General features: G+C 38.3%; 1 protein-coding gene across 1 annotated transcript in view; it reads right to left on the bottom strand.

Annotated features, from left to right (window-relative positions):
- The window catches only part of ELOVL2 (ELOVL fatty acid elongase 2), an 87,164-nt gene extending 78,393 nt beyond the window's left edge, over nt 1-8,771 (bottom strand). The window contains exon 1 of the mRNA XM_027846848.1: nt 8,709-8,771. Within this exon, the coding sequence (XP_027702649.1) occupies nt 8,709-8,711 (3 nt within the window). The 5' untranslated portion in view covers nt 8,712-8,771. The remainder of the gene's footprint in view (nt 1-8,708) is intronic.
- Nucleotides 8,772-25,779: the final 17,008 nt, after the last annotated feature.

The raw sequence follows: 25,779 nt of genomic DNA, 5'->3' as shown, positions 1-25,779 counted from the left end.
TCTGGCTGACAAAATTCAAGTCAGCAAGTTGTTTTGCTTGTGAATGGGCTATAAAAGTACACCTAGAAACAGGGAACAAAAGTTTCTGAGCTTTGATGTTTTGAAATTGATGTTTTGGAAACACTTTAAAGCATTCCTATGGAAATTGCATTTTCTTAGAGTAAACTTTTGTTCCCAATTTTGTCATCAAAAATAGAGTTCTTTGAGGGTAAGAAGATGAGAATTACAACAGACATGCAAAACTTTAATTAAATTGTCAAGCTATACAATGGGAGGAATTTTGCATGTTGCTTCTGTCCTTTTTTAAGTGTATGGTATCAGAGACAGCTCAGATTAAGTATTTCTCCACATATAGGACACATATATAGTATGTATATCATGTATGTGTACACATGTGTATTTATATGTAACTATATATATACACACACACACATATATACATATATATATTTGTTGTTGTTGTTCAGATGTCTTCCAGTTGTGTCTGACTCTTCATTATCCCATTTGGGATCTTCTTGGCAAAGATACTGGAATACTTTGCCATTTCCTTTTCCAGCTCATTTTACAGATGAGGAAACTGAGACAAACAGGGTTAAGTGATTTGCCCAGGGTCACATAGTTAGTGTCTGAGGATGGATTTGAACTCAGGAAGAGGGGTCTTCCTTCCTGACTCTTTATCCAGCACTTTATCCATTGAACCACTGAGCTGCCATGTAGATATCCATTAAAAATGCACATAAACTGCCAATAGCTGATAATAATATCCAACCTATCTCCTCTATGCCCACATATATTTACCAAAAACAGGGAATCCCTCCGCCAAAATCTATCTTCAGGGGCTCAGACCTTTGCTCTTTGTAGTATGCCACCCTATCCCCTCTACAAATAATGATAAAAAGGAAACAGTTTCCACAGAAGCTATTCAAATGCAAATCACTGGATTGCAGGCTTTTAAACAAAACTGACCAAAAAACCACCATGGTCTCTCTGGCTATCAGAGACAAACAGAAAATGCCAGAATGTAACAGCTCAGGCTGGGGCAAACCACATTAAGTCTAACCTTTCTCCTCTAAAGAACATATATTAAGGAGAGAATCAAAGAATTTCAGCTTAGTCTGCTGACACTAACCTTACTGAGTCAAGTCAGGTAAGATGCACCTCACTTTACACAATAGACGTGTACTTGAAAAATTATGCCTAAATAATATCTGTGTAATTGAATCAAATTTTAAACCAGGTTTAAACTAGGTTTCTGTAAATCATAGACAACTTTATTAAAATGATTCCTTTCGATTAGGGTTTATTCATTCATTGTATTTGTATCCCTAGAACCTGACCCAGTGCCTGGCACATAATAGGTTTTTAAGAAATACTTGCTGATTGACTGAGGTGAGTCATTTCCTTTTAAATTACCTTCTTCCTATGGGAAGCAGGTTGTTGTAGTGGAGGCAGTACTGAACTGGTACTCAGAAGACCAGGGTTTTAGTCCTTCTTTTCTGACAGTAAGTAATTGTTCTTGGACCAGTTCATTGATCTAAAGTAATCTCTGACTTTTCTCTATCCCTGACCTCACATCCTGTATATGAGGTCATGTATTTAAAATTTCTCTTGAATCCATCCCCCTTGTCTATTCCTACTGTAGGAAGCCAAGTACAGTCACTCATTACCACCCTCCTGAACTACTGTAATAACTTTTCCACCGTCAATCTCTCTTACTATCCCAGCCTTTGTATACATAGCTAATAGCTAGCATTTTTTAAAGTGCCTTAAGGTTTGCAAAGCACTTTATGAATATTACCTCATTTTACCCAGAAGACAATCCTAGGAGGTAGGTGCTATTATTATTTCCATTTTACAGCTGAGGAAATATAGGCACAGGTGAAATGACTTGCCCAGGGTCATGCTACTAGTAAGTGTCCAAGTCAGGGTTTGAACTCAGGACTTCCTGAGCCCTCTCTCCACTGTAGCACCTAATTGCCTCTACAATTTATAAAGAGTTTTAAGGTTTGCTGAGTACTTTACCTGTTATCTCATTCTATCTTCACAACAGCCCTGTGAAGCAGTAGTTGTTATCCACTTCACAATGAAGAAAAGAGGCTGGGAGAGGGTATGACTTGCTCAGGGTCACACAACCAATTAAGTATCTGAGGCAGGATTTGAACCCAGGGTTTTTTGACTGCAAGTCCAGTATTCTATCCATTGTGCCACTTAGCTGCTCATATACTATCCAGGTCTAGTTATGTCATTACTCTTCTCAAAAGGCTTCAGTGGCTCCCTGATGCTTCCCAAGCAAAGTTAAAACTCTTCTTTCCTGACATTCAAGAACTTCCACAGCCTGGGATTATACTATCTAATTAGATTTATCTTATATTGTTTGACAGCTTCCTAATGTGTTTGTCCTATAATTTTGGGTATTATATCTACCTATGTTTGTGTCTTATCCTTCCATTAAACTGTGAGCCATATTTTATCAAAATTCTTTATCTTCCCTAGAACTTGGTATGATTCTCAGCACAGTAGAGTTTTAATAAATACTGACAGTGGTTATTTATGATTTTTGTTAATTAATTCTGAAATTATTTACCAGTATAACTAGTTTCTATTTATAACTTTTTTTGTTTGTATCATCAGTTTGGCCCTGAGAATCCTGAAGAATGGGGTATTGTACATATCATGTTCCAATAGCCAGGGTCATTGGAAAAGTTAAGGCTGCAGAAGGATGGAGCTAACTTCCCAGAGTTGTTTGTTCAAAATCTTGGACTGTTTATATCACACATGAAGCCAGGTCACATGCCCAGATTTTTTCCTATATCTCTTGGTTAAGGGATATTTCAGATATTATAACTGCCTTCTCACAAAGGTCCTTCTACCCCTATTGTTTTCGACAAGGCCATAAACCTTTTACTGATGGATTAGATAAAAAATTAACTAGTGGGAAACATGGAAAAACCTATATGAATATCTAATGCAAAGTAAGCAACATTAACAGCAACTACATTAATGTAAAAGGCAAGAACAACAATAATAAAACTCACAACTTCATGTAATTACAGTGATTAAGCTTGGTCCAAAGATAAGAAAATGTGCCTCTCTCCCTCTTTTGTAGGGGCATAGGACAAGGGATAGACAATCCTCTGTATGTTACCAGACTTTATTGATGTATTGGTTAGTTTTTCTGAATTTCTTTTTTTTTCACTTCCCTTTTCTCATTCTTACGGGGTTTACCTCTCTTGGTAAGGGAGGAAAGGAGGATGTATTTGGAAATGCAGATGATAGGAAAACATATATACATTTAAAAAAATTATCCTTTGGATACAATAAAGAAAACCATCTATGTTCACAGCACTTACCATAAATAAGGCATTTTCAAATCTGTATTTGTGTAAATGAGCAGCTGGATAGAGTGCCCAGCCTAGAGTCAAGAAGACCCCTCTTCCTGAGTTCAAATCTGGCCTCAGATACTTACTAGCTGTGTTACCCTGGGCAAATCACTTAACCCTATTTGTTTCAGTTTCCTCATCTGTACAATTAGCTGGAGAAGGAAATGGCAAACCACTGAATCCAAACTTCACAGAACAATTCCTTTTATTAAGGGATTTTTTTTCTGTGAAGTTTGAATTCAGTCAAAGGGCTGCACTTGAGGACCTAGAGGGTCACATGTGGCCTCGAGGCCGCAGGATCCCCCAACCCTGTCCTAGACCCTCACTCTATGATTTGGGGCTATTTCCATATCTCCATAGAACTTTCTGTACACAGAAGGATTGAGTTAAAGGAAGGGTAAAAGGTTTTTTTTTTTTATTGTATCCAAAGAGGTGTAATGTTATTGCATCACTTTTTTGTAGATTTGAATCCATCCTTACAGTTTTTAGTGAACCTAAAGCATCCCTGGGATGGTACTTTTATCCATTCTCTTTGAAATGTAATATGGTATAGTGTACAGAGTTCTGGACATGGAACAAGGAGACCTAGGTTTAAGTCATGGTCCTGCTATTCAGTCACTGACCTTGAACAAATTACTTTACTTCTCTGGTTGTTAGTTTTCTAATCTGTAAAAAGAAGGGATGAATGAAATGATCTATCCCATCTATTTCTAAGCTTCAAGCATTCTCTTACTCCCCTTTCTTTTCTTCTCTCCCTTTAGGTAGATACTGAAGCAAGGGAGAAGTGGAGCTAAGTCTTCAGTATTTGTAAGGACAGTTAACTATTCCAATTCTGCTACCTCTACCACTGCTGCCCTTCCTCTTTTTAGTTCCTTCCTCTCTCTCTCTCTCTCTCTCTCTCTCTCTCTCTCTCTCTCTCTCTCTCCCTCTCCCCCCCTTCTCTTTCCTTGCACAGCTAGTATATGTGCATAGAAAAAATCCTACCATTTCCAACATATCAGATTCCTCCACTTTCAACATCTCACCAGATTTCTCCATTCATTCGGCTATAATCCTAGGTAAGGGGGGAAATATGAGGAAATTTAAAGAAAGCTCTTTTCTACTCTATGCTTACAGAATACACACGCCTTGGCATAAAGAATATATCAGGCCCAGTGCCACTAGTTGAAAATAACAGTGAATCTTAGAGGCCTGAGAGCATTTTCATTTTTCCTTTCAATTCTGTATTCATCTTTCTATATTTTTCCAATTTTATTAATGACTTTGAGGTATATTTTCAATGTCAGATTATCACTAAAAGACATTATGTTGAAATTTAGTTCTGAGCCTTTGATAAAGGAGAAAAGTTAGTAATATTATCAACAAAGAAAATGAAGATTATTTATGACAGCATGAAAAATGCAGATGATGAAACAAGATAGAATTATGGGTATAGTTGGAGAAAGGTAAAAAGATGAAATTTGTACTTGACATGAAAAAAGAGTGGGAGGGTAGGAAGGGAGAGAGGGAAAAAAGAGGAGGATAGAAAAAAGAAAGGAAATAAAGGATGAAGTGGAAATGAAAGAAATTTAAGTCAGAAAGAAACAAAACATTGCAAATGGGAGAAATATCAACAGAAGCTTTATGATTATTAAGTGTTTTTTTTTTATAAATTACCTCATTTAATACTCATATAATAACAATCTTAGGATATGGGTAGAATAATAAGGATTACCCTCATTTTATAGATGAGGAAACTGAGGCTTATAGTTACCACAGTTAATAATCATCAGATCTGGAACTTGAATGATCTGACTGCAAATCCAGTGTTTCTTCCACTATACCACACTGCTGAACAGGAAAGAAAACCTGAGGAGTTAAAGTGAAAAAAATAGCCACTACATTTAGTATTCTGCACTACAGCAATGAGCATGAAAACAGAGTTTTTAAAAAATGTTGTCAAGTGAAAATAAGAGAATATTTGGCAAAACCTGGGTAGGAGAAAAAAGAGGGGAAGGAGTCAGATTTCAGACATTGTAGACAGAAGAGCTGGTGGAATTACTAACATCGATAGGAAACAGAGAGAACACAGTCTGAAAGATGAGTAGCTTTCTTTCTGTTGCTTGATGTGGCAATGAGGCACTCAAAAGAGTACAAATGGTTAAAAGAGAGGGAAATTTTTATTTATTTATTTATTTATTTATTTATTTTTTGAGAGGGAAATTTTTAATTCAAACATAGTAGCAACGGATAGAACATGTCTTAAGATCTCTGAACTACAGAACGTGGTCAATATAAGAAAGTAATCAGAGACTAAGCTCTGGGGGCCTTCCATCAAAACCAGAAACATGAAGAGTAAGTGAAGAAAGAATATATAAGAAAGGACAACTAAAGATTTTAAAAATAATATACGCTTAGTGATTTCTAAAAGTTTCCACTAAAGAATTTATTTATAGGTACTAAGATCTTAGAATGGCTAGTAGACAAAGACCTTGTATAAGTTAGAGAAAGGAAAAATACAAATGCATAATTTGTAAACTTTGGGAAAGCAGTAGCATTGGATAGCCTCCACCTAGTACACTAGGCAAATTTCCATGATTCTAGGCTTCCTCCTCCCCTCCCTTGTTCCCTACTTAAAAGTGCAAAAGTATAGATTATTCCATGGACCAGCAAGCAGAAGTCTGGGAGTCCCATGGGTGAGTCTAACCACAAACAATGATTCTTTATGATCTGTATATACATTATTTAATGTAATTGGTGTTAATAAATTTTAAATAATTAGTGCAACCCCTACCTGAAGCATGAAGATAGTAGTCTTGAATCATAAAAGTGGAAAAGAATTGAAAAGGTCATCTATTCTACTTTCCTCCTTATTCAGGGCTCCTTAAACCCTCCTAGAGAAAAATGACTTTTGGTTACCTTTCAACTTCTAGTGATCAGTTCAGCAACAGCTTTTGAAGATTCCAGGTGAGTGCACTATAATGATTAACAAATAGCACATCCAGACCATGGGTTTAAGTATGCACAATCCAAATAGATTTACAGATAGAACTCTTGGGACGAGAACTATCTCAAAATAACTGACAAAGAGTAGATGATACATTTCCTTTTCCTTTCAGTTCATCTTAGACATAAACATGAGCGTTACAAGGTTTCACGTAATTGACACCCAGAAACTTCATTACCATTGTAATCTTTTTAAAGAGCTTTCTTTTGAAAAGCATCGATATCAAGGACATTTACACCTTTTGCTACAACACAAAAAAATTATCACAGTAACAACACAGAAGAGGTTTATAAGTATCCTCTCCCTTGATTTTAGTTCCCAGATGATATCCCTTCAATTAAGGAAAAACTCTCACTCTATCCACCTCAGAACAAAAGCTTGAACCCAAGTAGATTGGCCAAATCTGATTCCCAAGAAGGGCGCTGCCTTCCAAGATCGAAAGCTACATATAGTGTAGTCAGCCACGAAGAGGATAGTATAAAATACAGGGACAATCTCACGTACAAGTAGAACAGATGGTTGGTTTCCTGTAAACTATGAATGATATGCCTCAAAACATAAACCTCATCTGATCTGACTACCTTTAGACTACCATCTAACAATGAGTTAGATAAGCAAGGTGGAGGCATTGTCTCTAGAAAGTCCCAGTTAATATGCACCAATGGTTACATGACACATGAACCACTATCCTTCAGTAGGAAGAGTAGATGATTTGGAGTCAGAAGAATTGGGTTAGAATTCTGTTTTCACCATTTACTATCTATGCCACTTTATCTCTGAGTCTGGATTTCCTCAGCTGTGAAATGACAAGGAGGGGAACTGGACTAGATGATCTTTAAAGTCCTTTCCAACTCTAAATTTATGATTCTGTGACTGACTCCCACGTTACCATGAATAATTTTGTCCTTCTATCAAGTTAACACCTGTTCCCTGAGAGGATAACATATAGGACTGGTAAGTTTGGGTGTGGGATAGGAGAGGGATAGGGACACTGACAAGTCCTAGATGGCCTGTGAACAACTAAGGAGGCCAAGACTCAATATGAAATATAGGGCCTAATGGAAAATTCTAACCCTGTGTGTCTTGGGAGAAGGAGAACCAGAAAACAACTTATCCAGGATTTTGCTAACTGCCAGTTCTGATAGCATGGTAGAACATGTTTCCTCCCCCTGCAGCTACAGGGCCAGGTTTAGATGCAAAGGCTCTTGAGCCATCCATTACCTTCTCTGGGGTCAAAGACTGACATTCAGCAAAGAGTTTTTATGAACTGGAAGGTGAGGATGACTTCTTGGAAAGAAGACACCATATATATCACAGAGGCTGTGTACTAAAGGGCACATAATGACTTTTAAAATCACACAGGTAGAAACAGAACAATACCAAACAGAATTAAAATGATTTCATTTCTAAAGTGCTTTAAAGGTCTACCAAGTTCCTTCCTTGGAACCACCTCCTGAGGTATAGATTATTTTTTTTTTCATTTTACAGATGAGGAAACTGAGGCACAGAATAAGGCAATTCATCCAAAATCACAGGCTATTAATTTGAGGAAAGGAGACTTGAACTCGGGTCTTGTGAAACCCAAGACCAGTATTTTTTCCACTACAGACAACCCATGCCCAAATTCAGTAGTTTCATGAGACAAGGTCGCCACAGAAGAAAAATGAAGTGTGAGAAGAAAGAGGGAGGTGGAGAAGACACAGTTCCCATACTAAAAAGGTCTTGGTGGGGGGGCGCAAAGACTAACCCCGTGATCATGATTGGAAGCAAGTGCACTCGTGTGAGTCTGGGGGAGGGGTGGGGGGACAGACAGGCAGGCAGGCAGGCTCTTGGTAGGTGATTAACCTAATGCCGTGGGAGTGGGTGCACAAACGTCTGGGGGTGTTGGGAGGGTGGACATGCTATTTCTCCACTTGCCCGCGAAGAGCTGGGCAGGAGACAGCCGTCCACGGAGCGCTCGCAGGCAGTGGTCACCAGCTCGGACCAGGAGCGTGTCCTCGGCGCGGTGTTCCTGGGGCTGTGACTGCGAGGGGCCGTGCACGGTGGCCAGGCTGCCGCCCGCTCGACGGGCACGTTACTGCCCTCACACACCCCCAGTGCGGGGCTCGAGCGCGGACCCGCGGTCACCCGGCAGGGCAGGGCTGGCCGGGTCCTTGGGGTCAGCGAGGGAGGGGCTGGAGCGCCGGCCCCTGCCCGCCTGGGGGTGTGCGCACGCGCGTGTAAGAGACCCCTCCAGGGGTGGCGAGAGCGGGGGAGGGGGGCTGCTCCTCTGCCGCCGCCACCTCCCCTTGGGCCCCCAGGCTGGCCTGGGTCGGGGCCCCGGCGCTTCCTCGCGAACTCACCATGTCTGGCCGCGTCTCTGGAGCTCGGGGCCCGGAGGAGCGAAGGGATGCGCTGTCCAGGGTATCCAGCCTCCCTCTGTCCTGCGCGCGGCAGGCGCGCCCTCTATAAGGTTTTCCACACGCGCGCACACACGCCCCAGAGCACGCCCAGGCACACAGACTCACACCCACGCCGCTCGGCTCGGCCTGGCCTCCGCCTCCCTTTCGCGCCTGCCTCCCTCCTCTCCCGCCTCTCTCGCTCCCTCCCTCCCTCTCTCGCCCTCGCGGCCCCGAGGCTCCCAAGGCTTCCCCTCACGCTCGCACTCCGCTCCTGCCGCGCCCTCTAGGGAAGGGAAGCCGGCACTGCAGGCACCGGGAGGAGGAGGAGGGAGCGAGGCTAGGGAGGGCGGGGCAAGAGGAGGGGGCGGGGCCGAGGAAGAGGCGACGCCTGCCCGCCCTCCCGCCAGCCCTTTACTCTCTGACCAACAGTTTCAGTTACACCTTACCTTACCCCTTTTGCGGCGGCCGTCGCCTTCCTCGCCACTGGAGGTCTCCGGTGCCCCGCCACCGCCCCCTCCTGGACGGGCGGAGATTCGCAGCGAAGGCTGCTCCACCACGAGTCCGCGGCTCGAAGGACTCTGAACCTACTCCAAAGAGAAAAGACAGCGGTCGGCTGGGGATCGTGGAGGGGGAGCAAGAGAAAATAGGTCTGTGTCGAAGATGAAGCGATTGCTTCTCTTGCTTTTCCCCCCTCTTCTTCAAAAGCAAAGTGGTCGGGAAAGGGTCCCTCTTCCATCAGATTATTCTGGTTTGGGTGTTTTCGTTTTGCTGATTTGCTGGGGGTGGGAGTGGGCTTTCTGTGCCTAGTGGAGCACAAAAGTAACAGTACGAGATGCACTCAAAAGCACGACATTTGTTCTGCATCCTAAATCCAGCCAAAAACTAACCTGACGCCTATTTAATCTCAAACCCAGTGCCGGACACTTGAATTGACAAAGCATACCTCCCTACCCTAGAGGTTACTCATGGCTTAACTATGGTGATATCTGAAAGAATCTCAGATTCTGAGTTTTATGTTTCATATCTGGTGAAAATGTGAGTTTTAGGGAACACATGTTTGGAGGAGTTGGAAACATATCTCTTTTTTTTTCCTTTTCCTTTATTTTTTCCCCTTTAAAGCCTAAAAACTCAGTCTTATTGTACTTATTGTACAGGCATTTGAGTAATTTGGTTCACGAAGGCTTATGAGGACCACCATACCTAACCATCTAGGCATACAATAAAACTGCATGCCTAGCATTCTTGCAACTGGGTCAGCTGAAGTTATAATCTCAGAGTTGCTTGTAACAAAGCATCGTTTGAGTCTTTGGAGCCTACTGACAAGAATGATATCCTGTGGTTTCTGAGCTGTAATAAATTGTCATATGATCACCTTCTTTGCAGTCACACTTTATCTTTTTCTTAGTGAGTACCCAGCAGCAGGTATATATTTGTTAAAAGAGGTGAATGTCTTTATGACCATCAATAGATTATTTTAGATATATTAGCTCAATGTCACAGAATCTCAAACGCTAGGATTCAACCCAAAGGATTCAGCAACCAATTTTCTATATAGCATTAATATATTTTCTAAGAACAAAAATTCTCCCAGTTTTTGTGGATATCCAGGTTATAAAGAATCTGGGTGTTAATGTCCTGGTGCCTTTAGTCTGGCATGACATAATGCAAATACTTTTGTCAATTGCATTCTCAAGGACAATTTCATTCTCCTCCTCTACAGCTGTGAAAAATAACCAGCCTGCAAACAGTCAGGTTAAAAGATGAGTTGATGTGTCACATCATGAAAACTTAATGCATGGAATGAACTTATATTTTTAATTCAGCTCTGTGCTCTTCTTATTAACAGAACTACCATACCACCATCTTCTACTCTATTCACCATTGTATTCTCATTATACACACCCAATTGTAGAGCCAGACTTCAACTATAAGTTACCTACATTTTATCTAATCATTGAAACACTTTGTGGACATAGCATTATTACAAAAAAAAGTAATTAATTCCGTGAACTAGGGTTTTAATTATCCATCATTCATTTAGTAGATAAACAAGGAAATGAATATATAGGAACAAGCTTCTTAAACACACAGAAACTGGAGCCCTATAGAAGATTAAGATAAGGTAGAATACAAACTTTTAAATATTTAGTAATAGTAATAAGTAAAGATCACAATTAATATAAAGTTTTATCAAATGATTCAACAGTCACATGTGTGACTATGCAAAGTAAAGTTGTCCTTCAGTTGTATTCAACTCTTTGTGACCTAAGAGATCATAGTGCTCCAATACTGTCCAAGGGTTTGTCTTGGCAAAGATACTAGAGTGGTTTGCCAATTCCTTCTTCAGTGGATTAAGGCAAGCAGAGGGTAAGTGACCTGTCCAGGGTCTCACAGGTAGTAAGTAGGCCAATCTGAACTCAGGTCTTCCTGACTCTAAGTCCAGTGCTCTATCTACTAAACCACCTAGCTTCCTCAAAGTAAAATTATCACTAGCCTAACCCTAGAATTTTAGAACAAAAAGTAAAGGTCATCTAGTTTAATTACTTCATTTTACTGATTAAGGAGACTGAGGCCATGAAAATAGGGACTGGGGCACTGGCTTCCTGTCTCTTACTCTCTTTCCACTGCAACATGATTCCTCTCTAATTCTTGTAATCTAGATAAAGTGGATCCAATGCAAAATTGTGAAATGGTTGGTCTGTCTTCAACATAGTCAGATTTTCCTTTCTTTTATTTTTCTTCCTTCTATGGCATTCCCTTGCTCCTTTAGGCATAGAAAATTTTGTGCCATCAGGTCTGGCCATCCCTCCCACCCACCTCCAAGTTCCCATGAAAACAATATCAAGATGAATAGTAAAACAAACTCACATGACCTGAGGCAGAAGGGACCAAGAGGCCAAGTAGCCCAATCCACCCTCTAAAATAACATGGAAAAACAAATTGATAAACTGTATAAATGTCAGATATAAATTAGATAGCATTTGTGCCTGATTACAAACATCAGTGTTAGTGGGTTTCATGTTGAAGAAGGTATTAAAATATTTGGGTGTCCAGAAAAAGAAAATAATTAGTCATTTATTACACCACTTTTATCTTGGTGGGTAAAGCTATGTGTAAGAGGTAAGATTTAAGGGCTTGAATCTCCCAAGAAGATTAACAAATCATGTTCACATCTGTTGCTTTGGCTACTATCAGTATTGGATACTGTTAATCAATTTCAACAACACACTTGACATGCCTATTAACCCTCTCATTGCACTTGAGGTCATGTCCATATGTTCCTATATGGGAACTGGGCCATCTTACTAATTTTTTCTGCACAGCGGATCAGTTTGATTGTATAGTTAATTCTGGGTTTAGACAGCTGAAAGCACTAGAGATCCCATTTTTTACATTCAAGTTTTAATCATTTCTGTAACATGACCTTCACAACTTACTTTCCTCCACTACTTGCCTTTCATGTAATTGTTGTGTACTGTAGTTTTCATATATAAAAGTGTGTGTGGGATTATGATTTGATTCTGACTCCTAACTCCAGCTAACTAGTTGATATAATCACCGAAAGTAAGGGACAGATAACAGACTTAACCAGGCATTAATATGCTAATGAAGTGAAAAGGCCTGTCCTATTCCATGTTATCTCCTCTACTTAGTGGAAAGGAGGTCTCAGATTGAATTGGAAGGCTAGCTGTTCATTTGCTGGAAATAGTTTGCCCACAGTCCTGGAGGCCTTTAAAATGCTAATCTTTGTGAGAAACATAGGAGATGTAAAAAAAGAAAGATGTTAATAACTTTTTTTTTTTGGCTAAGCAATGGGGTTAAGTGACTTGCCCAGGGTCACACAGCTACTAAGTGTTACTATGTGTCTGAGGCCTGATTTGAACTCAGGTCCTCCTGAATCCAGGTCTAGTACTCTATCCACTGCACCACCTAGCTGCCCCCAATAACATTTTTTTTAAGCTAAATCTGCCAAGCCCTGCAGACAGCAAAGTAGTTAGAGCATTATAGGGATTAGCTTTGTAGAAGTCATCCCTATTTGTCTACTAGATAGCAGCAGGTGTGAGAGGAAATTTTCTCTCCATCCCATCATCAGCTGTGATATCTAGCAGATGTATTACTCTACCATTAGGAGAGACCAGATCCAATAGGGAGCAATTTGGAAAGTTGAGTAGTTTAAGATAGAGATCAAGAGACACACTCTCCAGAAGTAAATACGTATGTATAGAGACAAGCAGCCTTCAAAGTAGGAGCAGCTTCAAATGAGTGAGACCTCAGGCAAAAGAGAAGAAAGTCAACTATGGATTCCAGAGATAATGAGCCCTGGCTATTTAGAGTTGAACTTCAGAGAGGAGTAGACCAGGGAGTCCAGGTGAGCAATCTGCCCGGCAGAGACAATGAGCCCAAGAGGGAGCAGCATGAGAACATGATGGGAAGGAAGAGAACATTAGGCCTTGCAGTATTGGAGATCACACATGTGGCCTTAGCCACGTGTGTTCCCTATGACTGTGCTGAGTTCACTATCAGTGTACTCTAAGTTTGTACCCATTTTTACCATGGATGATGTGTGAATTTATGAGAATATATCCAAGATTCATGAGGAGGAATTGTTTTGTAGCTACTGTCATTAACAATGCCATCTTAGTAAATGTCTTTGCTTTGAGTTAATTGTGTCTTCTGGCTGACTATTAAAGGTTAGCACCTCACTGCGTGCTTATGAGCTGGAGTTTTGTAGTTTCAGAATTCATTCCCATAGTACCTTTGAACTTAAGATAGTAGCTGGGGGGGGGACACAACCTTCAAGTGTGAATTCAAGCTGGGTGTGGGGTGCCAAAGATAGTTCCTAGAGAGTGTTACAAAAGGTCAAATTTTAAAAATAATACCTTCAGTGGGGTATTGAGGGCATTATTATTTCATTGAAGATAAATTTTTGTTCATTAAATGCTCCTAAATCCCTAGAAAACATTGCCTCATAAAAACATATTATAAGGAAAGAAATCTTTAATACAGACCCTTTTAATTGTAATTCATTCATTATATTGTGCTTTCTACTAGAAATGAAAACCTTCATTTGGATTTTAAAACACATTCAAGGTCATTGGAAATTTTAGCCTCACTAACAAAGCTGTCTTTGGCAATGCACCAAATTGTTATAGCCCAAAGAGCTACATCTAGTCAAAAAAAGGGCTCAGATTCATTTCTTTTGAGAAAGGCTGACCATATTGCAGGGAGTCCGAGAAAATAGGGAAAAAATAAGGGAAAATGTTGTTATATACATGTATTGTTGGCATTTTGTGCTAAAAATGCATTTACCTTTTTCTTTCTTTCAGGAGAAAGGACTGGGAATCACTTAGAAACATCCAGATATAATAAAAAGCACAGTGGACTTTAAAGAGTCATAAGACCTGCATTTGAGTCCCACTTCTACTATTTATTAGATGTGTGACTTTGAATAAGTCAGTTGACCTCTTTAAGTGTCTCAGTTTCCTCATCTATAAAACAGGAATACTGCTATTTGCACTATGTATAGTAAAGTATTGTTATGGGGATCAAATGATATAATAATCTATAAGTGCTTTGTGAAGGTTGCCATATAAATTTGAATTGTTATTCTGTGACTTCTTGAAAACTGCTAATTGGAAAAGATTAGCTATGAAAATAACCTTTTGAATTTTCTTTAAAAAAATGTTTTTGCTTATTATACTAGTGCTGCACCCTAGGAAGTTGTCCTCCTCTTTTTAAATGATTTAGAGAAATTAATTTCAACAGGAGTTTCCAACCTTTATTTGACAGGGAGATATTATGGTCCTTTACCTAAAAGTCTCATGATTGACCAAGAGAGGTGAGAGGGCTGATGAGGCAAGACCATTTTAATGGGAAAAATTAAATGGCACTAGACACATCTACCTTTCTCTGTCAGTTAAGAATGATTTGCCTATACTCCTCTCTCCATACCTTTCCCCCCCAAATGGCACAAAATCTTGAAATTAAAAATAAAAATGAATTTAAAAATGACCTGAACTATCATTTTATAGTTTATGATGTTCAGGTGATTTACACCCTGACTAAAGGTTAAAGGATTTGAACATTTCAAGAAGTCAGTCTGAAGAAGAATAATTAGTTAATTAGAAGAACTGGGAACCTATGCAAACATATATCCCAATTCATTGCTGTTAACTATTAAATCTTAACACATTAATCAGCAAAGACCTGAAGTTAGAATAATCCTAATGAGGCAAAAATTTATTTATTTCAAAAATTTATCTCATTGGAACACTGTGAATAGATGCTATTGCTTCCAGAAGAAATAGAGATTCCTAACTGAGGATTTGATATTTGAAGGGTCTATTTATCAAGCATTTACCTAGAGGCAGCTGGTGGTGCAGTGCATAGAGTGCTGAGCCCTGCCTCAAGAAGACCTGAGTTCAGATCTGACCCTGAACACTAGCTGTACTATGTCTCTAAGGTAAGTCGCTTTTTCTCCCCTTGCCCAGGGTTGTTGTGAGGATCAAATAAGTTAATATTAGTAAGAAAAGCTCCTGGCACATAGTAAGTACTCTACATCCCTTCCCTTCCCTTCTCCTAAATATAGCCTTAGAGATCATCCCTATCATTTTATAGCTGATGAAACAAATGTAGAAAGTTGAAATTACTTGCTCAAGTCACACCACTAGTTAAGAGGCAGAGCCATGATGACTTGGACCTGAGTCTGAAGAATAGTCAAGATAGAATATGAACTCCTTGAAAATAAGTATTGCTTCCTTTTCTGTCTTTTCTGTCCCTGGTACCTAGGACAGTGCCTGGCAAAGAGGAGGGGCTTAATAAATGTTTATTGACTGGCTTAACTGATTGACTGATTAAACCCATGTTGTTTTTCATATTATTGCTCTAATTACTGTCAAGTACATATAGTAATTGTGACCAAGAGCAAGTCACTTAACCCCATTTCCCTCAGTTTCCTCATCTGTAAAATGACTTGGAGAAAGAAATGGCAAACCACTCCAATATCATTGCCAAGAAAACTCCAAATGGGGTCACAACTGAAAACGATTGAACGACATATAACAATGTAAATTTTATCAATCTATCAAGGAGCTGAGACTTCATTAGTGAAAAGTTTTTGCACTTAGGCAAATTAGAACCTATCAACAATTCAGTAGATAATGCATCTAGTAAGCAATGAGAAAGATTAAAATTTTTCATCGGAGAAAAATAATTTTAAATTTTTAAGTAAGTTAATTTAAATTAATCTCAGGAATATTTGAATCAAAGCATAATTAATTCCAAGTCTACATAAATTATTTGTAAAAATAGAGGAAGAAGTCATCCTTTCATCTGTTTTATGAAACAAATATGCTCCTGATACCTAAATCAGGGAAAGTTGAAACAGGAAAAAGATAGACCAATATTTCTAATTAATATTGATGCAAAAATCTTGAATAAAATATTAGCAAAGAGGATCCAGTAAATTCTTCAAAAAATTATACCATATAATAAGGTAGGATTTTATGCCAGAAATGTAGAGTTGCTTCTTCATTAGGAAGATTATGAATATAAGTGAACACATTAATAACAATTGTTTTAAAACCACATGATTATATCAGTAGATTCAAAAAGAGGTTTTGAAAAATACAACAGTCATTTACATTTAAAAACATAAGAAAACATTGGAATAAATTCATCTTTCCTTTAATTGGTAAATTATAACTATTAAAGACCAACAATTAGCATTATTTATAAAGTAAAAATTCTAGACTCCTTTCCTACAAGATTAGGGTTAAGGTGAGGATGCTTATTGTCACCAGTATTATTTTAAAATGGTTCTAGAAGTGCTAGGTATAGCAATAAGAAAAGGAAAAAAAATAAATTGAAAGCATATGGTCAAAGAGGAAATGAAATTATCACTACTTAAAGATAATATGATGACTTAGAGACCCCTAGAGATGCAATGAAAATTAATTTAAATAGACAAAAACTTCAGTAAAGTAGCAGGATATAAAATAAACACAAAAAATTCACAAACTTTTCTGTATATTACTAACAAAATCCAACAGGAAAAGGTTGAAAAGAAATCCAATTCAAAATAAATACAGATTTTGCATAATATCTAGAAATTCATCAACTCAGAACTTATAAGAATATAAATTTTTAAAACTTTACAGCAATAAATAAAATCTAATTAATTGAAGAGATATTAGTTGCTTATAGTTGAGCCATTCTAATATAATAAAAATGATGATACTATGCAAATTAATATGCAGAATTAGTGCCATTGCTATCAAAATGCCAAGGGGTTATTTATCGATCCAGATAAAATAGTAACAAAGTTCATCTAGAGGAATACAAGGTTGAGAATCTTAAAAGAAATAATAAGAAAAAAATGAGAAGGAGGTCTAATCAAACCTAAACTATAAAGCCATAATCATCAAAACAATTTGGTACTGGCCAAAAAATAGAAAAGTTGATCCATGTATAAAGTTGTCTTGCCATTACCAAAGAGATTAGGACATTGGTCAATACTAAGATAAAGTTACAAGTAGAACAGATGAATAAAACAAGATTCAGAAGCAATTGAACATAGTGCAATGTTTGATAAACCCAACAAAACATACTACTAATGTGAGAATTGCCATTTTGACTTTATCCTCATTTGATCCTTGAAACAATCCTGGAAATAGGTTCTATTATCCCCAGTTTACAAATGAAGAAACTGAAATAAACAGAGGTTAAATGATTTGTCCATGGTCACACAGCTGGTAAATATCTGAGGCTGGATTTGAATTCAGGTCTTCCTGACCCCAGGCCTAGCACACTATCCACTGTGCCTCTTAGCTCTTTAGACCAATATCTTATGCTATAGAGCATAATAAACTCCAAATGTATGTGAAAGGTCATATAATTAAAAGAGAGAGTATGGATGAAGGAAAATATCTTCATAACTATGGATAGGGGGTGAATTATTATCTAAAAAATAGAAATGATCATAAAAGATAAAATGGACAATTTTGATTATATAAAATTGAAAAGCTTCTCCACAAACAAAATAAATGCATTATGAATCAGAAGGGAACCAAAAAATTGGGAAAATTTGCACAACAAATTTCTCTAATAAAGGTCTAACATCTAAAATATGTCAAAATGGATACAAATATATAAGAATAAAAGCCATTCCAAAATATGTAAGTGGTTAAAGAATATGAACAAGCAGTTCTTAAATAAAGAAACCCAAGCTATCTACAACCATGTGAAAATAAAATGTTCCTAATCACTAATAATAGGTTTTCACCTGCTGTTGAAATTAACATTGGGCAATTCATATTATTGCTAGGAACAAATAAAGCATGGGTGTATTATGTTGCTACATGAAAGCTAATAACTGTGATAAAGATGCCCTCAGGAGAATGAATCTTTGTTTCACAGGATTTTATGATCTGAGATTTGAGCATGTATTCAGATTCCAAATGCAAAGCTCTATATTCATAAGCATAAATGAATGCTTATTTTTCACTTACAACTTTGGGTTACCTTGTGGCTCTGTTTCCTTCCATTAGTGCAGATAATAAAAAAACTGAAAGTATTAGAAACGTTTCCCTCATTTAGATGTCAAAATTCTAAAAGGTGGCAAATTTATATTCTCTTCTACTAAGGAACCAAGAATTACATATCTTGACTAAATGATCTCCTATAAGATCCTTTCTAATCATGAGATTCTCTTTTTCTAATTTGGGGTTTACATTTCATAATTTTAGATCTGGGTGACTTTAATTTTTATATCACCTTTAGGAAGAATTAAACAAATAGACTTGTTTGTTATTATTATTTTTTGCTGATGCGAGGCTAGGGTTTCTGAGTAATCTAAGAGAGATCACACCCAAAAGATATTAGTCTATTTTAAACCATTTATTCATTGAGTTCAAAAGGCAGCCATGCCACTAAGGAAAATCTAGCAAATCCAAGAAAGGTACTATGCATTAACATGAAGCAGAGTATTCTAGGATTTTAACTCTGATTCTTTTACTCCAATGGTTAGTCTGTCTACTGACTAGCATTGTGCTGAAACAGATAAAATTGTGTGCAATCAGCAGGAGTCTATGTTAGCAAGGTCCAAGATTGTGCCATACTTGTCTAGACAACTGGATCTTAGAGAGTTGGAGGTAGGGGCAGGGAGAATGAGATTGAGGCTAAAGCAGCTGAAGAATTTGTTTGAAACAAAGGTCAGTGGACATGATGACTTATTTCTGTTAGTTATGATTGGCTATAAACTCTTGCACCACTAATTCCAGCCATTAGAGTTTTGTCTCTTAATAAAAGAAGTTATCACTGTAAAAGCAAAAGAGCATTTGAGCCCAAGTTCAACTGGAGATTTTATGAGTTTAACACAGTTCTTAGATAGGGGAAGACAGGAGTGGTAATCCTAATGAGAAACATTGGTAAGATTGGAGGATGGCAATCAAATGAGCCAGTTTTAAAAATAGTTATAATTGTCTCTTAAGGATTTCTAAATCTTTCCCTATACCACCAACTTTATTTCACACACTATGACCTAACTCAAAATTTTGGTTGTCATATTGATATTGTCGTTATCCTCTATATACAGTAGAGGACATATTGAAACAATGAATGAAAAAACATTACTATTTGTCAGACAGCATGCAAAGTGCTAAGAAAACTAGGGAAACCTTTATGAACTGGTGCAGTGAAGTTGAGTAGAACTGGGAGAAAAATTTTTACAATAAAAGCAGCATTGGACACATTGAATGAATGAATGAAAAATCACTTATTATATATCAGATACCATGCAAAGTGCTAAGAAAACTAGGGAAACCTCTATGAACTGTTGCAGAGTGAAGTAAGTAGTACTAGGAGAAAAATTTATACTATAAAAACATTACAAAGAATAACAACTTTGAAAGACTTTATAAGTTTGATCAATACAGTGAACAACTGTAATTCTAGAAGACTAATGGTGAAATATACTACCTGTTACTTGACAGAGGAATGATGGGCACAAGTACAAAATAAGATATACATTTTTTGGAAACATCCAATGACTAATTGGATGTTTGCTTGGTTATGCATGTTTTTAAGAAGGGCTTTTCCCTCCTCTCTCTTTTTCCAATGGGAGTAGGTGGGGGAAGGGGTTAGGGATAGAGTAGCAAAAAAGAAAAAAAATTTAAAAGGAAATGGGGGTCATTAAATTTTTTTTGTCTTTTCTTTAACATAGAGAATAGAAGGAAGGCCAAAAAGAAGCACAGATGAGCCAAATAGCTTTGAAAGCTATTGTTATATACTTTAAAAGAAAAGTCAGATGTACAATTATGTATAGAGATCTGCAGAATCATGCATGAGATATTCTATTCTGCTATGTATGTGAAAATGTCTACTTTATTTGGTGTTTATTAGTAAAGTTCAGAATTTTAAAAAAGATATAAGAGGCTATATAAATTTTCACAAACTCACTCACTCACTCACTCACTCACCAGTGAGGATGGTTCAGCCTCAGGGTGAAAATTCCAGTCCCAGAAATGTTTTCCCTTCCTTCCTCTGACCATCCTTTAAGGCCTAGTTCAAGTCTTTGCTTTTGCCAACTCTTCTACATACTACTCGAACTCTCCTTGCTCTTAGCCAGAACTCCTAAGTCATGTAGCATTTGGTTGTTCTCTGTTTGAGATCTACAAGTGTTTATGGCAATGTAAGAGGTAGTAGTATAGCCCACCTTCCCCTAGAACTGCTCCAACAAGGATCTAAGAAGGATAGAATAACTAGTGATTGAGAAATAGAAGGAGAAACTATAATGGGTCATCTTTCCACCTGCAGACAAGTGACCAGGACAGAACTGTGGAACAGAGGTGGGCCAGGATCACAGACTCAGTCCTCAAAGCTTCAGAGCCAAGCCAGCAACACAAGGATGCCCAGAGATGATTTCGGAATCAGCCCCAAACAAGGCCAAAGGCACAGGGTCTTCCAGAGGGGCCAGATAATTAGACTAGAAAGGGGTCACTCATAGCATATTGTGAACTCAGTCCCTGTCCCAGGACAAGAGCAATGGCATCTACCAGGTATTAAAGGCTCAGTTCTCAAAGTTTTCAGCCAGGCCAACAATGCCAGGTTGTCCAGAGTAGGTCACTCAACCCAAGGCCCAGAACTGGTCCTGGCCAGCAGCATTTCTCACAGTGCCTGGTACATAGCAGGTGCTTAGTACAGGTTTTGATCTATAGTAATCTCTTAATAAATTCTTGTTTCTTTCTTCCCAGATAATGAGCAGATTATGGCCTGAGTCCCAAGCAGAGAACAGTGCTAGGCAAACAGCACCCCTGGAGTTGACTCAGCTCCCTTCATTCAGAACAGGGCTAGACCAGCAGCTATGTGAGCCTTCCAGTTGACCAAAGCTAGGACCAACTACTGTGTACTGGAGTGCCATCTGGGTGTGTCTGCAGCTGTAGCGACTAAACACAAACCACAGTCTGTCTAGAACTGATGTGACCATACCTTTGAATTGACTGACAAGGGCCTGCTGAAAGTATACAGCTCTCTGGCTCGAGCTGTCCCTGTGATCCTATAAGAATATGGCAAGTGATACTCAAAAACAGTGGCAGGATCTTAGAGAAGACAAGCCAGTAACATACAAGGCCAATCTCTGAAGCGCACAGGGCCTCTCCCTAATGCAAAGTCCCAAAGCAAAGGCTGGAAGAATGAGTAAACAAACAAAAAAAAGGGACAAATTCCAGTTATGATGCCAAAGACACCTGAGAGGCAAACCCAGAAAAGAAAGTAACGCCAAAAACATCTTTTAAAAAAAACTCAAAGAATAACCCAGCTTGGCCACAAGATCAATTAGAAATCCTAAAAGAAATAAATTAAGGGTTAAAAACCAAAAGAGTTAAAATAACTTACTTTGAAAAACACTATCTTAAGCCACTGGAGATAAAAACGAGTCTTTACCTTCACAGAGCTTAAAGTCTACTAGGAAGGGGGTTCTTACCCTGAGGTTCCCAGATCCCTTATTTCAAGGGCCACCAAGAACTTGGATGGGGGAAAAATCCATTCTGTCTTTATTTTCACTGAACTGTAACAGAAATTTAGCATTTGATCCTTCCAGACCCACTAACTATCATTCTATATTTCTTCTGCCCTTGGCAGCTATACTCCTCAAAAATGCCATCTACAGTAGATGCCCTTCACTTCCTTTCCCCTTATGCTCTTCTTAACCCCTTACAATTTAGCATCTGACCTTCCTCTGAAAGTGCTCTCTTAAAAGTTACTAATGATTCCTTAGCTGCCAATTCCAATGACCTTTTCTCAGTCCTCATTTTCCTTGACTTCTCTGCATCCTTTGACACTGCTGATCCTGATACTCTCTTCTCTCTAGGTTTTCAGGACACCTCTCTTTCCTGGTTCTCTTTCTACCTTTCTGACCATTCTTTCTCTGTCTTCTTTACTGAATCCTCCCCCAGATTATACCCTCCAACTGTAGATATCCTTCAGGTTTCTGTCCTGGATTCTCTTCTCTCCTCCCTCTATACTGTTTTATTTGGTGATCACATCACCTCCCATGGATTTAATTACCTTCTCTCTGCTGATGATTCTCAAATCTATCTTTTTTACCTCAATCTCTGTGCTGAACTCCAATTTCTCATCTCTAATTGCCCTTCTGACATCTCAAACTGGATGTCTAGAAGACATCTTGAACTCAATTATGTCCAAAATGGAATTCATTATGTTTTCCCCTAAGGCTTCCCCCAACCCCTTGTATTTTCTCTATTACTGTAGAGACCACCATCATCCTCCCAGTGCCTCAGGCTCACAACCTAGGAATCATCCTGGATTCCTCACTATCTCTCACCCCTCATATCCAAGCTGTTGCCAAGGCCTGTTGATTTCACCTTTTCAATATCTTTCCAATATGCCCCCTTCTCACCTCTGGCACTGCCACCACTTTAGTGCAGGCCCTCATCACCTCACACCTTGATTATTGCAATAGCCTGCTGGTGGGTCAGTCTGCCTCAATTCTCTCCTCACTCCAATTCATCTTCCATTCAGTCACTAAAATGATTTTCCTAAAAGGCAGGTCTGATCATGTCACCCCCTACCAGTGGCTTCCTATTGCCTCCAGGAACAAACATAAAATGCTGTGTTCAGCATTCAAAGCCTTTCACAACCTAGCCCCTCCCTACCTTTCCAGTCTTCTTACACTTTACAGTGACACTGGCCTACTGGCTATTCCACAAACAAGACACTCCATCTCTAAACTCCAGGCATTCTCTCTGATTGTCCTCCACGCCTGGAATGCTCTTTCTCTTCTGCTCTGCCTACTGACCTCCTTGGCTTCAAGTCCCAACTAAAATCCCACCTTCTATGGGAAGCCTTCCCCAACCCCTCTTAATTCTAGTGCCTTCTTTCTCTTAATTATTTCCCATTTACACTGTATGTAGCTTACTTTGTTTATATTTGTTTGAATGTGCTCTCTGGCATTAGATTATAAGCTCCCTGAAGGAAAGGACTGTCTTTTGCCTCTTTTATATCCCCAGGGCTTAGTCCAGTGACTGGCACATAGTAGGTGCTTAATAAATATTTGTTGATTGATATCCCTTTAATTCTTTAAGAACATAATTCGTAGAAGAGGTTCATAGACTTCACCAGACTGCTAAAGGAACCCCAGAAAGATTAAGAACCCCAGGTCTAAGGTTCCCCTAACTTGCAGCTCAAAACACAAACCTGTTACCTATTAATTGCTTAATTCTACTTATCCAGTGCTTGTTACTGACTGATTTTAGCTCTTCCCCTGAAATACACCTATTACTAAGCTAGCCTCGTTTCTCTAATAATCAAATTGGCATTATTTTTACTTACCTTTGTCTTGGGTTATGTAAGTAGTTTCAGGTTAACTGCTCCTTTGTGTGTGGAAGGGGGAGGAGGAAAGGGAAGGGCGGTTAAGAGTGGGGAGGGGGGAGTCCAACTTCCTGACTGGACCAAAAAGATACTAATTTATAACTGGAACAATAATAAGAGTTACAATCCTGTGTGTAGATGAACTTAGTGGTGAGTGGGTGTGAGTGTAAGAGTGAAATTTTCTCACCCGGTGATTCTTCCTGTCATTGCTGACTGAAAAGGCAGATGGTGATATTCAATCTTCAACTGAAGTTTTATTTTCTAAAATGCTCATTCAACTGGTTAGTTAAAGGCAATAAAAAAAAGACAAAACAAAACAAATATACAAACAAAAAACCCTGTTGTTTTTTCAGGTATTCTCCTCAGCACTTTCATCTGCTGTTGAATTGATAATAGCTGTTTTTTTTTTTTTAAGTCAATCATAAACCTATAAACCGACACCAATATATAAAAGAACAAAAACAAAGGGAGCTAAAAATGAGATGATAAACATCTTGCTTTTTCTTATTCCTTTATTGTATTTCTGGATATTTCTTCCACCAACTTAGGAAGACCTCCGCAAAATAGGCTGGCCCAATTCTTAGAGGGCTAAGCTGTTTGGTAGGCTTTCCAAAATAGGCCACTACATGTTTTACCCTAAAATCCAAAACTTCATGCTAACCAAGAGGCCCAAGAGATAAATCTTCAATGCCTCTCCTCCTCTCCCACCATCCCCTTGCATGCCTAGCCAGAGGGCCTGGGCTTAATTGAACTTAAATAACTTACTAGCTAAATACTGTGATTTCAGGGTTTAGAGGAATCTCAAGCTCTTACCATTACCCCCCTTTGTTTCATGTTCATTCTGCCCAGACATGGTCTTCCTTTCTATTCCATCACCTAAGCATCTTCTGTATCTCCTGGTTGATGTCTAAAATTCTGTAGTTTGAGACTGAATTATTTATTTATTTTATTTTGTCATTGGGCATGGTAAAAGAATTGGATTTGAAACCTAATTCCAGTTCTGTCTCTAAGGATTATGACCTGGAGAAAAATCGCTACACTTAACAATAGCTAACATTTATATTTTACAGTAAGAAAATGTTTTACACTTACTTTTCTCATTTGCTCTGCACAACAATTTTATGAGATAGGTTGTATGGATTATTTACTCCATTTTACAACTGAGGAAATTGAGGCTCAGAAAAAATAAGTAAGCATTCAGTTAGTGTTAGATGAAGGATTAGAAATCCATCATCCTTTCCTCTACACCACATTGCATGACACTTTTCAAGACTTGTTTCTTCCTTTAAAAAAAAAAAAGGAATTTCAAGTTGATCTCTAAGGTTCTTTAATCTCTTAAATTCTAGGTTTATATGAAATCCCTTTGTGAGTAAAATCACATTGAAGACTTATGGGTCATTTACTCTTTAATGTAAAAGATGAGTATATCAGATATTTAGAGGAGGCAGATTTCAGAGGTAGAAGGTAAAAAAGAGCTATAGGGGGCCAAAAAAAAAAAAAAGGCAGAAAGGTGAGGTAGCCAGAAAACACTTTGAAGACAACAATTTTATCTCAGGCTAGCACTACTGGCAGGGACAGGACAAAAAGTCTGACATGAAATTTTGAGGTTGGTGTCTAATTTGAAAACTTTTTGGTCATGTCTTTGAAACAGAGAACAGCTAACATTTTAAAATATTTACTTTTCAGGCAGGAAGACTTTTAAGTTGGAATACAGCTAAGCTCTGCACAAGTAAGTCAGAATTCAAGGTTCCTTCCTGCTCCAAATCTATGATTCTATGATCCTATGACACATGCTTTTAAAAAATCTCAATTATTTTCAGCTCTACCATGGATTGTGAAGAAAAAAAATTGTAGATTTAATGGGTACCATTTATAGTGAGTTTGATTTGATTGTGAATCCCACTGGAAAAATCAAGGAAGAAGATATCATAGGAATGCACTAGTTTGATAAACAGTCAAACATAACCCATAATAAATTTTAGAATTGCAGCAGCTGTGCTGCAAAAAATACACAATGCATTTTTTTGCCTTCATGGGGAAGATTATTACACTATCTTGATTTAAATACTCTCATCAAGCCCCTTGTCAAATGGTCCCTTTGCTTCCAAGTAGAGATTAATCTGTACCTTATTTAGCAACACAAAGA

This window comes from Vombatus ursinus, unplaced genomic scaffold (genome assembly GCF_900497805.2).
Source record: "Vombatus ursinus unplaced genomic scaffold, bare-nosed wombat genome assembly UNPS02000577.1, whole genome shotgun sequence".
In the NCBI taxonomy this organism is placed as follows: Eukaryota; Metazoa; Chordata; class Mammalia; order Diprotodontia; family Vombatidae; genus Vombatus; species Vombatus ursinus.
The sequence above is the reverse complement of the archived record's forward strand: the minus strand, read 5'-3'. Positions and strand labels throughout refer to the sequence as shown.